Source organism: Notechis scutatus, chromosome 3 (assembly GCF_049901735.1).
Source record: "Notechis scutatus isolate UNSWTSFEM ecotype Mainland chromosome 3, rNotScu1.2, whole genome shotgun sequence".
NCBI lineage: Eukaryota > Metazoa > Chordata > Lepidosauria > Squamata > Elapidae > Notechis > Notechis scutatus.
Window position 1 is genome coordinate 52,609,047 of NC_142011.1, and position 16,277 is coordinate 52,625,323.

At 41.4% G+C, this 16,277-nt stretch overlaps 2 protein-coding genes across 3 annotated transcripts in view; one reads left to right on the top strand and one right to left on the bottom strand.

The window, feature by feature from the left end:
• Positions 1–16,277, bottom strand: part of TMEM217 (transmembrane protein 217) — a 33,058-nt gene that overhangs the window by 2,770 nt on the left and 14,011 nt on the right. The window contains exons 1-2 of one of the 2 annotated variants that reach the window (XM_026677848.2): positions 8,228–9,852; positions 528–640 (exon numbers count right to left, since the gene is read on the bottom strand). In XM_026677848.2, the coding sequence (XP_026533633.1) occupies positions 528–530 (3 nt within the window). In that variant the 5' untranslated portion in view covers positions 531–640; positions 8,228–9,852. Of the gene's footprint in view, positions 1–527; positions 641–8,227; positions 9,853–16,277 lie in introns of those variants that run through there. The other variant, XM_087959899.1, reaches the window with a different exon arrangement.
• Positions 9,949–16,277, top strand: part of TBC1D22B (TBC1 domain family member 22B) — a 42,202-nt gene continuing 35,873 nt past the window's right edge. Inside the window, exons 1-2 of the mRNA XM_026677850.2 lie at positions 9,949–10,263; positions 14,297–14,353. Of these exons, the coding sequence (XP_026533635.1) occupies positions 10,208–10,263; positions 14,297–14,353 (113 nt within the window). The 5' untranslated portion in view covers positions 9,949–10,207. The remainder of the gene's footprint in view (positions 10,264–14,296; positions 14,354–16,277) is intronic.

Below are 16,277 nucleotides of genomic sequence, written 5' to 3' on the forward strand. Positions count from 1 at the left end.
TAGTTCCAAAATATCTGATGTTCTAAATAGCTTGTCACTATCCTAAGTGATCTTCCCAGAACTTTATAAAAATCTGCCTTAAGGGAGATATAACATTTTTTAAAAAAATTTCAAATGGATGCATGACACCCCAAAAATTAAAATTTCAGTCTATACTTTGTTGTATTTGTCTTTGCAACCAATGGATAGGCACTCGAATTATAAACTGCATCAAAATCTCATAAAAGCTTTACTGTGACTCTCACTCGTTCTTTTGACTTTTAAGAAGGAAGAAATCATTACAACTCATATCTTTAAAATGAATTGTGGAATATATATATTTTCAGACTGTGCTTTGCATCTAACAAACTGGCTTTAAAAAGTGTAAATGGGATCAAAATCACTAATATTTCTTACTGTGGTTCTCATTCTAAGGTTATTCTTATTCAGATGTCCATTGGTCTCTTTGCATTCTAGAGTTTTTTACTAATTTATGTATATCTGCTTTCATTAATTTCTTGCAAAATTAAAATTGATTTCTTTCTCACCATGGTCTGATTCTGTTATCAGAAAATCATTATTTATCAGGTCCTAAGCATTTCCTTTTTTGGATTACTTAACTGCTGGATTATAGAACCAGAACACCATCCTTATATTCTTTCTGTAAAGGAAGAGAAAAGTTATAAAAAAAAAATCACATGATCAGTTCTGGCACCTATTCATTGAGTGTGACATTATGTGACCAAAACTTGCAACTTCCTTCCTATTATTTTAAATTTACTCTGGGCTGCTTACAGTATAATAAACATTAAAAAAGCATTAATCATTGGATGTAAAATGACTGAGCAGAGTATACAAAGCAAAATCATTAACACAATATAGAGAAAAGGGATCTGGATACACAAGAAGGGGGGAGGGGGGATTAGCTTTTAATTAGTCAACCACCTGCAATATGAAACTCCCCCATTGGGACCCCAAGCCATTTGGCAGAACCAGGTGTGAAGGCTCTTATGGAAAGTCAGGAGGCTGGGAACCAATCTCACCTCAGGGGGTAAGATGTTCCAAAGGGTAGGAGCCATGGCCAAGAAGGCTCTTCTTCTGGACCCCACCAGTCAAAATTCCTTGACTGACAGGATCCACAGTATGCTCCCTCTACCAGCACAGAAGGGGTGGGCCAGTCCACTGGAGTGAGACAGTTCCTCAAGTAACCTGGACCCATGCCACGAAGGGCTTTATAAGTGATTATCAATACTTTGAATTGCATCCAAAGCAAACCGGCAACCAGTGCAGCTTGCAGAATAGTGGTGTGATATGAGCCACAATAGGGGCCCTAAAGACTGCCTGTGCCACCGCACCCTGCACCAGCTTACCTGAAGCCAGCAATGAAGGTCACAAATAGCAATCATGTGACCCACAGGATGCTGCAACCTCATAATTGCATGCCAGTTGCCAAATTACAATTGTCTGACTGCAGGGACATTATGATGGTCACAATTCCAAGAATTGGTTTTAAGTCTCCTCCATTGTTAACTTTGAACAGTCACTGTAGTTGCTAAGTGAGGACTATCTGTATACTTACAGTTTATTTGCACAACAAATTAAGAAGCATTTTATTTATTTGGGTTCATACACTGCTCTAAACTCCAAAAGACTCTGAGCAGATTATATCCCCTCTAACAGTAAGGTTCTAAATTATTTGAATAACCTCAGTGCTCTCCCCAATCAAAACTTTAAACCAAGCAACCAAAAACCACTTTTTGAAAGAAGACAGTATAATACGCAGCTTGAAGAGGATCTGATTGATTGGAACAAAGACAGATAATACAAAACTGTAGTTCTATCACTTAATATGGAAAAACCTTTTGATAAAATTCTGGCATAATATTAGGCTAGATAAATTTTGATTTTCCAAAGGATTTATAAAATAACTCCTGATTTGGGATATGGCCCCTAGATTGAAGATAAAACTCAGTTGTTGTTTTTCATATGCACAAGCAAGCTGGCAAGGCTTATGGGCATGTGCTAAAGAGTACAAGAACTCTGGAATCTCATGCTCCTTAATGACCTCTTTGGGAGAAAAATGATGAGGGCAACTTTGCTTTTGGGAAACTGACAGGGTCGGTCAGAAATGGCAGCCATGTGACCAAACCTCACTGAGTTGCCATAATTGCAAGCAGGGCACTCAAGCATTCAGATCACCAATACATGACCCTGGTGATGCTGCAATGGCCACAACTACATACCATAGATTGATCATAAATCCCCATTGTTCAGCACCGCTGTGACTTTTAATGGTCACTGAAGAAGAAGCAGTCATAAGTTGAGGACTACCTGTATACTATACCATCATGCATAACCTTTGATTTATTCCAAATTTTAGATGGTTTCACTTATCATGTACTAGCTTAGTTTTTGGGGAGGAAAATAAGGAGAAAAAAATTCTGCCTACCAGCATCCATCGGTATTCATTTGGTTAGTGTCCTGTCAGTGTGTAAGAGAGTTGAGAGCTGTTTGGAAACTGAAACAGTATTTGCTGGGTGAGCAAGGAGACAATAAGGAGCCTGGGTATGACTTAGCTCAACTGTTCTGTACTAAAGCTGCTTGGTGCTGTGAAACTAAAACTGAAACTCCTCTGTTTATGTTTTGCATTTGGAACAGATTTCTTTTCAGGTGGGGATGGGGAGTAGAACTCCTTAGCATCAGAACATGTTAATAATAATATACGAAATACTAATGCTGTGATGGTCATTTCAAAAAATCTTTTCTTAGTGAAGCCAAGTGGAACATACGTGCCAAATTTCAAGTTTGTAGCCTTTACGGTTCTGGAGATTTTGTGATGATGAGTGAGTAGTATTTTGCTTTTATATATATATAGATTCTCCTTCCTGGGCTCTGTTTAGGGTTGAAATTATAAAAGATTAAATGTATCTCCTATCACCATTATATGAATTTAAAATATTATTTCTGGAAAATGTATTTATTAAATTTATATGCTGTCCATCTTGCCTAGATTTTGATGCTTCATCCTATCATTCTCTTGATGTTTTCTCTCCTTCTCTACTTTTTATAAATATTTGTGATCAATACTATCAATTTGATATACAAACTTTAAAGACTGGGTTGAACAAGGAATTAGAGATCCCCATTTTCAGTAAACAACAGGAAAATGTATCACAACTGTATAAAAATGCTAATAGATCTTAGACTATTGAACAAAAAGAAACATTTAAAATGTATTACCTTTTAAATTTGTATAGAAAAGGTGTCGTGTCCGTCGAGAAAGGAAGCTCGGAGTCAGTGACTTGGTTCAGCTCTTTATTGGCTCCTGATACAGCTTAAGCTTGAAGGGAAAAACTGCGGCTTTTTATTCTCGAGCCGCGGCGGTCGCGACCAATGACACCGCTTGAATCTCCCGCGATTAGTTTCCACCAATCGCGGGGATTCCAGCGGACCAATCAGTGCGGCTCGCTCGACCAATCCGGTCGCCGTGCGCCTTAACCAATCGCGACGGGGCTACAGTATGTAAATTGACTTGTACAGAACACCCCTCCTCTTGGTTCGGTCCTCGTAACGTAGTCCCGTAGGTAGGCGGGGCTTCGTACTTGTCTACTTGACTTGCGCAGCTTAGTTGTTGTTTGGTTCCCGGCCGGTTCGGTCGGGACTTCTGTTTCTCTTGGCCCTGTCGATGGAACCCCTGGAAGGTGTCGCTGGGCCTCTTGTTGCAGCTCCTCCCGGTCTACCCGGGTTGGTCGAGCTCGACTTTCGCCGCTCCTGCCTGGTCTTTCCGGGCTGGTTGAGCTGGCCTGGCTGTTCCTTCCTGGTGAGGCTTCGGGCTGGCTGTTGACTGGTGAGTATTGCTGGTTATTTCCTATTTGATCCTCTGTGTCTTCCCTCCCCTCTTGGTTTGTGTTATCGGTGTCGTCTGTGTTTGGTTGCGTGTCGGTTGTGTTTTTGTTCTTGATCTTATTTGATCGATGTGGCGTTTCCATGTTTGTCCGTCGGTTGTCTGTAGCGGTAGGAGTGGGGTCCTGTCAGTTGGGTTATAGTTGCGGTACCCATAGTGGGTCTCCGGTAAGGTTTTTTGCATAGACTGCGTCGCCTGGTGCAAAAACCGGTGCTTGCTAGATGAGTCCGGGGTTTTTCGGGTTGTATGTGGGGTGTAGTCTGTCGAGTGGTGACCTTAATTTTCTCCCCATTAGTAATTCTGCCGGGCTTTTGTTAGTCGTTGTGTTAGGGGTGATATGTTGTATTAGGAGCATTTTATTTATTTTTCTTGTATGTCCCGTGTTCGATCTTTTGGAGGGTTCTTTTTGTAAATTGAACCATCCGTTCTGCCCTACCATTGGCCGCCGGATGCGCCGTCGCTGTCAGTGCGTGTCGTATGCCTCGTTCCGCTAGGAATCTTTGAATTCAGCGAGGTGAACTGGGGTCCGTTGTCTGACACGATGACATCCGGGAGACCGTGGGTTGCGAAGAGTTTGTTTAAGACCTTGGTTACTGCATCTGTTGTGGTGGTCTTCATGTTGCTTACCTCCAGCCAGTTGGAGTAAGCATCCACCGTGATGAGGAATGTGTTCCCTTTTGTGGGCCCGGCAAAGTCTATATGGAGTCTCGACCATGGTCCCTGGGCGTTTCCCATTCTAAAATTGGTGCTGCGGGGATTTGGTCTGGTTTCTTGGCAGCGAGCACTTGGCTACCCAGGCCTCGATCTCCTTGTCCATACCTGGCCACCAAGCATAGCTTCTGGCTAAAGCTTTAGTCCTCACAATCCCGGGTGCCCTTCGTGTAATAATTGTAATACCTTCCCTTGCAGTTTTTCGGTATGACCACCCTGTCCCCCATAACAAACAACCTTTCTGTAGCGACAGTTCTGTTTGCCGGTTTCGGAATGTCCTGAATGCATCATCGCTGTCTTTCTCTGGCCATCCCTTTGCTACCCAATGTAATACCCGCGCCAGACGCTTGTCTTTATTAGTCTCTCGGGCAATGTCTGGCGCGGTTATGGGTGGAGTCCGGCAATGTCTCTATGCTGAGGGTGGTCGTCGTGGGAGCTGGATCGTCGTCTAGGTCGGGAAGCGGCGGCGGCTCAACGCGTCTGCATGGGAGATCGTCTTACCCGGTCTGTGTGTGAGCCGGTAGTCGTGGCGGCGAGGAACTCAGACCACCTTGTCATCCTGGGGGATAGGATGTTCGGGGTGGCCTTGTTCCCGCCAGGATGCCTAGCTGAGCGGCTTGTGGTCCGTGATGAGGGTGAATCGGCGGCCGTATAGGTACTCGTGGAACTTCTTTACTGCTGCGACGATGGCCAGTGCCTCCTTATCTAATTGGCTGTAGTTTCTTTCGGGTTTGCTGAGTGTTCTTGAAAAGAAGGCGATGGGTGCTTCTTTTCCGTCTGGGAGTGTATGGCTGAGGACAGCGCCGACGCCAAATGGTGAGGCGTCGCATGTGACGGCGATGGGTAGGGTCTCATTATACTGAATGAGAAGCGGCATCCGAGGTGAGCAGGTCTTTGGTATTCTTGAATGCGGTGTCCTCCCGTTTCCCCCAGGTCCATTTGGCCGTCCTGTCCAGGAGCCTATGCAAAGGCTCCGCCGCGATGCTCCCTTTGGGGCAAGAACACATTGTAAAAATTTAGCAGTCCCAGAAATGCCTGCAGCTCTGTTTTGTTCTTGGGTGTGGGGGCTTCCTTTATGGCTTTGACCTTGCTTCCGGTTGGGTGGATGCCATGTCGGTCTAGGAGGTATCCCAGAAACTCGACTTGCTCTGTGTATAGCTGGCATTTCTCTTTCTTCACCTTTAGCCCGGCCCCTTTGAATTTTCTAGTACCTCCCTTAGGCGACCCTCTAGTTCCTCCTGGTTGGCTGCTGACACCAATACATCGTCAAAATAGGGAACCACCCCTTGATTCCTCGCAGCAGTCTCTCCATGAGGCTCTGGAAAATTCCTGGGGCTACGCTGACTCCAAACTGGAGTCGGTTACAACAACGCTCCCGGTGGGTGACTATTGTTTGCGCCTCGGCGGTTTCTTCATCGACCGGCAGTTGCTGATAGGCTTGCGCCAGGTCGAGCATAAAGACCTTGCCCCCAGCGAGTGTAATAGGTGTTGCACTACTGGGACGGGGTAGGCGCTTTGTTGCAGGGCGCAATTGAGGGTGGCCTTATAGTCCCCGCAGATCCTTACTGACCCATCTGGTTTGACTGGGGTGACTATAGGGGTCTCCCACCGGGCGTGGTCGATTGGCTGCAAAACCCCTGTTTGACGAGTTTGTCAATCTGCTCGTCTATTTTCTTCCGGAGTGCAAAAGGCACCCGTCTGGGTTTTAGGCGTATGGGGCGACATTTGGGTCTAGGCTAAAAGAGATAGGGGGCCCTTTGTACTTGCCTAGAGTGCCGTCGAATACTTCTTGGAAGTCCCTCAAAAGGAATGAGTAAATCATTGGATTATAAATAAAGTGGGAATAATACTTTGTTGAAAACTTTTTTGTGATATCCTAAGATTGTCATGATCTAGGAAAAAGTTATATGGAATATTAATCTGACTTTGTGATAATATTTAATATTTTTGACTTTTATATTCTTTTGAACTACTGGTATGTACTTACTAGATGGTAGTGAATAGTGGATATGAAAATATATCCTCCATATCCTTTATATTAATAAGAATCTAGCTCTACAACATTGGAAGACAAACGCATACCCTCAGTCACTCAGTGTATTGAATATCTAATAGTAGCCGTAATTTATGAGGCCTGGACTTAGATTTATGGATTTACCAGATACCAACCTTCACTATCTATTATGGCCTTGGTCAATCACACATTTTTTAGAAACTTAAAGAGATAAACCAGGATTTATTTATCACATGAATTATTTTATATACTTAGTTGTTGTGACTCCGAGACTTGAACCTGATCAGTCAGCAGATGTGGGTTCGAGTGATGAAGAAGATCTGGCACTGAGATTCGAGCCTGCATTATTAAGTGACTTAGAGGGGAGTCAAGTAGAGGGAGAGGAGTTGGATTTGAGAGATGAACCTGATTTATTGGAGGATTCAGAGTCCACTCTCTCCCCTGAATCTACTTCCCTAATTAAACCTCAGGTGTTAACTGTTAATCAGGAAAGTGAATTTTGCCTTGGAAAGACTTGTGTCTGATTACTGCGTTGTGATTTACGAACTATACAGAATTGCCGGACAGAATCTAGAAGGATTGCCAAAGGACTGTGATAACAGAGCAATTGAATCTTCTGTCTCTGGTTTTGTTTACGTAAAGTATTTGAACTCTGTAACTTGAAGTTTTCATCTGTGGATACAGGTGGGACAGAACACTTAGTACCATTATCACAAATTTCAGCATAGGGCTGCTGGTCAAGAATTATATTCTTGAGGATAAATCTTAAAATCCTAAGGGACTTAGATCAAGTAATCTCCAAGAATGGGAAACCAAACTTGGGAAATATGCAACTATGGCAAAATTAACAGTATACATTCAGAAGTCTGATTACATTTAAGCAAAATTTTTCCCCTATTCAGGTGGCCCTTGAGTTATAATCATTCATTTAGTGACCATTCAAAGGTACAATGGCATTGAAAAAAGTGACTTATAATCATCTGTTCTTACTTGCAGCATCCCCATTGTCAGGTGATCAAAACTCAGGCGCTTGGCAACTAGCATGTATTTATAATAGTTGCACTGTCCGTAATTTTCCCAGCTGATTTCCAACAAGGAAAGTCAATAGATGTTCCAAAATTAATTTTCCAAAAGGCAAGTGGACTTTGTTTTTTTCTTTGACAATATTTTGCTTCTCGTCCAAGAAACTTTCTCTTCAGAAAGTGGAACGGCTTCAAAGAAAAAAACAAAAAAGTCCACTTGCCTTTTGGAAAAACACCTTTGAGACAACCATGACCTGGATGATTGAGAATTTCCATAGACAAAGTTAATCAGGGAAGCCAGATTTGCTAATGACCAAATGATTAACTTTAACAACTGTAGTGATTCATTTAAAACTGTAGCAAGAAAGGCCATAAAAGGGAGCAAAACTCACTTAACTGTCTTTTGGGCTCAAATGTGGTTGTATGTCAAGGACTACCTATATACGATATGTCATACAACAAGGCAAACACAAGACACTTCACATATGGTTCTTAAGGGGGGTAATAACTGACGTTAAGAAACTAATTGGAAATAATTTCAATCTTCAGAAAGGTGTTGTAATCATCAGCAGGTTACTGCTATATTATTTGTGTTACCATTTCAGTGAAACAATTTTCAGCCACTAATCCATTCTTGCAAACTGCTGGTCACGGGACATCAAGCAGACATCAAGCAGACTCTGGCTATCTCTTGATGCAAATATGGATACTCTGATAAATGCTGGCTTCCATTTTCGATGACTGATTTTGGAAAAAAAATAAGCAGATTCAGGCCTTGTTAATATTTGAATGGGAGACTACCAGAAATTTTAGAGTTAATAGATCATACTAAGTTGTAAAAAAAAACCAGAAAAAGGCAATGGGAAACCTCTGCTGTATTCATATATTAAAAAAAGCATATGTCCATGCACATATAGTCCTCAACTAACAACTATTCATTTAGTGACTGAAGTTATAATGGCACTGAAAAAAAGTGACTTGCTTGGCAACTGGCATGTATTTACGTCAGTTGCAGTGTTCTGGGATCATGTGATCACCCTTTGCAGCCTTCTGACAAGCAAATACAATGGGGAAAGCCAGATTCACTTAACAACTGTGTTACTAACTTAACAACTGCAGCAATTCACTTAATAATTATGGTAAGAAGTCATAAAATGGGGCAAACTCACAACAACTGTTTTGCTTAGCAATGGAAATTTTGGGGTCAATTGTGGTTTTAAGTTGAGGACTATGATTACTCTAGTTACAAGAACAGGAACTTTCCTTTATACAAGGGACCTATATAATGGACCAGTGCCAGTTTGGTATACAGGTAATCCTTAAGATCAGTTGCTTGGCAACCATTCAAAATTATGAAAAAACTATTTATAACCCAGATTCAAAGTTCCACTGGCCACCAATCTCAGCAGACACAACTGGCCTGCATTCATGGCCTTTTGCAACACCCCAGTCACATACTGTAACTACAATTTATGATATTTCAGCCAGAAACCGGTATTTACTTCTGGTTTCTTGCAAAACAACGCCCCATTAAGCGGGTTTGCTTAATGACCACCACAAAAATAGTTGTTAATTCAGGCATGGTCACTGGCAACCCACATAATAGTCATGATTTACAAGCAAACTTGCATGCTCAATTACACATGTAGTCGAAGATTACCCATAGTGGTTAAGGCATCAAACTTGGGAGCCCTCAATTCTAACTCTGCTTTATGCACAAAACCAATTAGGTGATCTTGAACCAGTCACTTTCCCTCAGCCCTAGGAAGGAGGCAATGACAAACCACTTCTGAAAAAATATCTTGCCAAGAAAACTGCAGGGCGTCTCCAGAAATTGAATATAATTGAATAGGGAAAAAATATCTATCCATCCATATATCAAAACGTGAATTACTGGAAAGTTTCTACCTGATTTTGTATTTATATTTTTATTTAACTTGCTGAACTGTTTATCTTTAGGTTTCAAAGGGCCAGGGGAAGAAGGTCCATTTCAAACTTTATGTACGTTGAAATGCGGCTATATGGCCAAATAACCGGCGCTTTTTCGTGTTTTCTTTTAAAAAAACCTCAAGCACTTCCTGAATACTCAAACCGGTATCTTCTTGGAGCGACTTTCGGTGGACCTGTTTTATACACAACTCTTCCCTTCCCGCGCCTGGTTTTGACAGTTAAACCGCCTTTCCCGCTTCCCCTTCGCTAGAGCGCATGTGACTCGCCCCCAGTCTCTCCCCATGCGCCCCCCTCCCCCCCCCCCCTTATCGCTTGTGATCTCTTGTCCCGCCTCTCATTCTCTGGCAGGTTTCTGATTCCTCCGGTTTGGGTTTTTCTTCTTCCCTTCGTGCTTCACGTGGCTCTACAGATGGGACTCAGGATTGGTCAAGCTTTGGGGATTATCCGTCCAACAGCCAATGGGTGCATTCTACCCGCCCGAATCCAAGATGGCGGCTCTGGGGACTGGCAAGGGGACCCCGGGAAGGAGGAGGTGAAACGGTCTCGGCCGGAGGATTCGGGCCCCATCGCTCCGGGTTGTCCCCTCTCGCTACCGGGCCAGCGAGGGTCTCGGCCTCTGCCCGAGGCATGGCTGCGGAAAGCAACAAGCAGTTCTGGAAACGGAGCGCGAAGCTACCGGGCAGGTGAGCAAAGGAGGCTCCGTCCTGGCATCGATGCCGACCGATCCGTTTGTTCCCCGGGGAGGAGGCGAGGTTGACTTAGCGAAGCCGGCTTGGCTTCTAGTTTTTGTCGCCCTTCGTTTCTCGGAAGTGCGGTGAAGGGTCCAGCCTTGCTGCTCCTGAAGCGAATAGTTGCTTCAGCCGGTCGCTCCTGTGGATGGAGAAGGCATAGGAGAAGAGGGAAGTGGGAGAACCCTGGAGGTGGTCTGGAGCAGGGGATTCCCTCTTGCCTGGCATCGAGGGCAAGAGTCGGGTCTTTCCAGTCGTGGGGCTGCCTCGCTTCATCGGCAGCATCTCGCAGTCCTGCCCTTCTTTTGCCACTCGGGAGACGTGACGCGCCCGGTCTTTTAAATCAAAAGTGATGGAGCAACTAATTCGAGCGGTTCTCAGGTTCCAAACCCGCCTCCGGGAATCCGATGCCCTGGTCACCTCTGCCTTGCGGGCCGCATTGGTGGTTAGGGAGGCAGTCGAGGTAGCGCTTTAGACAGGTGCAGAGCGTGCCGCTTTCCCCGAGAAAGTGAAAAGCCGCCCGCGTCTTCATTGGTGTGTAGGCTGATCGGTTTTCATCTGTGTGCAATGCTTACTAGGCCAATGCTTTTTGCGGGAGAGTTCAGGTTAAAGTTGAAATAAAAACCCGAATTAATCAACCATGCTTAAACCGAACGAATGTGTTCGGTCGGCTGTAGAGCAATGGTTAGAAAACTTTTCCCTATCATCAGCCCAGAAAGTCGTCCGGAGAACTTCCATGACATAAGGCTGGAGCAGAAGACACGAATTTTCAACTTTCTTAGGAAAGTTATTCCATTTTTAAAGATGCAACTAGCCTCTGTTGTAACCCCTTACCCATAAAACTTAAGCAGGAAGCTCTAATATTTGAATCGTAAGGAATTGAGAGGAATATTTGTCCCCTTATTTCTCTTCCTCCTCTCATAAGCCCTATGTAAGGGGTGCTAAACAAATATACTGTGCTTTTCTTTTATCTTCTTCAAACTAATGTCTTTCTAGCAGAGTTTGGGCTCTTGTTAAAATGTACGCATACAGAAACTTTCAACGGTTTTCACATATAAGATCATATTCTTGAGCATCTTTTTGATAACTTCCTCTTTTACTACTTTGGGTGTAGAGGAACTTGAGCATCAGCAGCGGAATATTTTCCAATATTTCAAAAATTTGGAATATCCCAATATTTTCTCCTTAATTATATTATTTAGATTGTGAGATTTGATTAGATTACTCCCTTTCACTAATTAAATGGGAGAAAACTGCACTTTTTTTTTGCACTCTTAAAGGAATTAAGAAACAATGAATTGACAAAATCAGAAATAAATATGCCACTGAGAAAAGTGTAGGGAAACTAAGAAGCAGCCTTCATGGATAGCAATTTAAGGCAAAAGCTGTATGGTTCATAGACTGGTCCTCTAATCTCATCTTGATCATGTAACTAACTACCACTGTAAAGTGTCTGGAATGCTTTGCTAGCTTTAAATTCTTCCTAAGTAGGTAATTTTTGTTTTTATCTTTATTTCTCTGGCTATAAGAATTGGACAATTCAGAAGTCTAGGAACATTGCAGATCAATATTGTATAATATGTGTGTTTGAAAAGAAACAATATTTTTGTAAGTGCAGTAGTAGCGTTTTGTTTTTGGCTGTCTTATCATACTGCCACATACTGCCACATCCTGCTTGCATATAATTCTGCCTTTCTGTGAAACAGCTTTCATCTATAGTTGTTTGAAACAGTAAAGTTGACTCAACCAGCTAAACTGGTTTGAGCAAAGGCAAATGAGCCAACTTGAACCTGAGCCAACCAGTAAATATAAACTTCTTCCATTTTTGATGTGAGTACTTTGCAACATCATCAATGCTGTGATATCTCACACCAGCAGAAGGGAGTGCAAGGTTTCCCCTTTATTATTTTATGAAGCCTTGAAGTTTGATATTTTTTATCAGATAATAGTTGGTTTCTACAGGATTTCCAAACACAGCTATCTTACTCCTCCTAGAGTTGTGCAATATGAATGTGCATAAATTGTTTATAATAAACATAGTTTGCAATTTTGTACACATGTTATGTATAGGGTAGAAAAAAATGAGCATATGATTTGTTCCCCATCAGGCAGTTAGTTCCAGACTAAGCAGGAAAATAAATCACTTGGCATACATAGAGCTCCGTCAGCCTTCTGTTAAATCTGCTAAAAGGGATAGAAGAGATATTTTGATTTGGGCTAAAATGTTGTGGAAACTAGCAAAAAGCTGCTTATTAAAATGGGAAATCGCTTCCACATGACTTCTTGGCACCAAGTAAAGGAGAAGTATTTACAATGGGTTGTCAATTCTGTTCCTGCTTTACTTTTAGCTTACTGAATTGGTTCTTAAAATTCTGCATAGTTTTGTCATTGTACTCCTCTGTTTCAGTGTGTTATGCTCTAGATAAATTACATTCATGATACTCAATTGTATATCTCTGGCCTTATCTATCCAAGTGAAACTGTCAAAAGTCTCTGGAAAGTGTTGAGGATCTGGATGGGGAAACAGGTTGTGCCTGAATCCTTCCATGGCAGAATGATTCTGGATTCTGGATGTGAATGTTTCCACCTTTCATTCTAAACTGGGTTGGCACTACCTCGTTCAGACTTGATGTGCAACCTGGAGGCCTCAAACTCTTGCCCTAAGAGCAAGTAGCAGCAGTAGCCCAGAGGTCTTTTGCACAGCTATGTCTTTTGCACCCGTTGGATTCATTCCAGGAATGCTCACTCACACTTTAGTCACCTCCCAATTGGACTACTGCAACATATGGACTGCTCTTGAAGACCATCTGGAAGTTTCAATTGCAGCAGCACAGGTAGTTATGGGTGTAGTTCATTTAGCCCATATAATACCACTATTCCATATGCTGCACTTGCACATATTAGGCTCCTGAATGTGATTCAAGATGATGAGTTAGTTGTGGGACTGTCTTCTCCTGAGAACATCTATCCATTCCACATGCTCCCATAGGGACAGCATGCTCCAAGTTCCTGCTTTTAAACTTTCCCATCTCACAGTATTTTCATGCTTTTTAAAATGACTGTCTATATTCTCTGGAACAATCCCCCCTCCCAATTCTTTTGCCTTAAGACCCCAATTCTTTTGCCGTAAAAAAGCAGTTAAGATCGGGCTCCCGCTCCCCTTGCAGAGGCCTTTGGTGTTCAATTAAGTAGAATCCCTTTCTGATTGCTTAATTATCAAATTAAGTCACCATTTTTCTTTTATATACTAGCTGGTTTATGTTGTGTGGGGTTGGTTTATTGAATAAGCCATAATGGTCTGGTTCTCGTGTAAACAAAGCCAAAGCGATTTTTAATTTTTAAAAAAACTGTTTCTGTAATATAGTACTTCTCATGTCAAAAGGCAAGATTTGTGCATTAGTTGCTATATAAAGCACCAAACCCAGCCACTCTAATATTATGACTGGAGTTGAAGACTTGTTCTGCATTTAACTCTTAATCTTTCAGAACCTTAATTTCATATTATCATAACAGTTCAAAATAAATATCTGGGCTCCTGTTAAAAGAACTACCCTTCAGCTCTGAATTATTATGAAGCTTTGAGGATGTTGAAGTTGTTCCTGTAGTTATTGAAGTACAGTATGGTTATTTTCAGTGTTATATGTTGCATTAGTGCAAGGAAGACCCAAATTCAGATTCATCTTTAGCCATCAAAGCTCACTGACTTATTTTGGGCTAAACCTAATCTCTCAACCCATTCTGTCTCATAGAAACATTGTTATAGAGCAGAATGGTCAAACTCCCAGTGCAGACGCTGGATGTGTCACACGCTGACAACGCCCACGCCCAGTTTAGCAAAGGGGGGAAAAGTCCCGATACATCACATGACGCCATTGTGACGACATGAGTTTGACACCCCTGTTAGAGGAAAATTGAGGTTGCCCTGAACTCTTGAAGGAAAGGCAGAATATACATCTAATATTGGTTGTGTGTCTTGTCTCTTTCACAGTATTCAGCCTGTTTATGGAGCTCAGCATCCTCCACTGGACCCACGGCTCACGAAAAAGTAAGTACTTTTTAATGCTTTATTTTTATCCCATTTTACAACTCAATTTTGCCATCATTTTTCAGCAAGTCACTGCAGTTGTTAAGCGAATTTGGCTTCCTCCATTGACTTTGCTTGTTAGAAGCCAGCTGGGTGGGTTATAGATTGTGATTACATGAGCCCTGGATACTGCAACTATCATAAGTACATGCCAGTTGTCAAGCACCCAAATTTTGATCATGTGACCATGGGGATGCTGCAACAGTCATAAGTCTGAAAAACTTTTTTCGGTGCCATTGTAACTTGAACAGTCGCTAAATGAATGTCTGTAAAACAAGGACTACCTGTATGTTGTAAAATGGCAAATTATTCTACCTCGTCTACGAGAAGGCACTTTTACAATAGGAAAACATATTGCCTAGGTTGATGATGTTCTACTGAAGTACTTGGATACTATATTTGAACCATCAGTACTCCTTTGAGGTTTATATTTTGCTTCCTTGAAAAAACTATTGGCCATTAAGTGGAGGACATATAGTGAACTGATGGTTTAACTATTAAATCATTATGGGATGTTACATCTCCTTCATAATCATTGCCCTCACTGAGACAGGAAACAATTCTATGCTAATTTGTAAAGGGAGAGGAACAGGTAGCGTTTCAAAAGGGCAGTGACATACAAAGTGCAGTTTTAGTGTCAGTCTGCTTCGCATGATTTTTTTCTAGGTGCAAGCAATATGAGGAATGTAAAGGGATATATTAGACTGATCAAAATATTTGATTGAAATATTGACTTAGACATTTAGAAGCAGTCCAGTTTTGCTTGGTCTGTTTCAGAGATACCTGATTCAATTTGGTTCCAGCTGTTGATCCTAATTTGGAAATAGGGGATATTATGTCTCCATTAATTATCATCATTTGGAAATCAACACAGGTATTACTTGATTGTTGTTTAACATCAAATTTGCAGATCTAGTAGTTCCTTTTAAGGAGATGACGTTTGGCAATTCCTATATAAATAGGTGTGTGGGGATTTTGTATAAGAGTAGCATTTTCCCCACAGAGAGATTTTCTTATCCTTTGGTTTTATTTGGCAAGAAGAGGCTGAATTTTTACAAACGAAAGAGTGGAAAGGGGAAAACCTGCAAAATTTCAGACTTGAATTAGTATTTATGTTTAAATGAATTAAGCATTAACTAGATTGTTAAAGATTGTCACATTTACATAGTTGAATATGATTGTATGAAGAAATTTGAAATATTCATTTCATAAATATAAACATTCTATGCTGATTTACTTTTGTGTTTGTTTGTTTGTTTTTTACTTTTGGCTATCCTTAAGCTATATTCATTCACACTGATATCACTTAACCTATTGCCTTTATATTATGGACTATACAACATTAAGTCATCTATTATAAATCCTTATCTCTGCTTCCGTGAGGGAAAGGGTCAGGTGGGATTTAAGAAGGCCAAAGACATGCATAGGCCAATTTTAGTGTCAATCAGGATAAGGATGATTATTTCAAGAATATTAGCTATGAACTTTGAAGCAGTTGTATTGGAGTCATTGAATTTAGACTGTACATTATTGATTACTATATGAACGATGAAAATATAGGTCTATATATCTATCTAAGTTATTAGTGTACCATTCAGGTGGGAGGAGGAGTTATAACTTTGTAAATAACTGTTGAAAAGATCAGAAGTCATTTATTTCTTCACCTTTGTTTCTCTTTCTGTCTTTGTTACTTTTGTTCCTTGTAACTTTTCTTTTTTCTATTTCTTTTTCTTTGGATTTATATTTCATTGTATGAAAAATTCTTACTAAAATTTATATTTTAAACAAGGGATTTAACCACTTTTGTTTTGGAATTTTCAATGGAGACAGTATGCATAACCTTCTCAGACTATAGGCTGTGATCCATTGATTTAATACATTCATT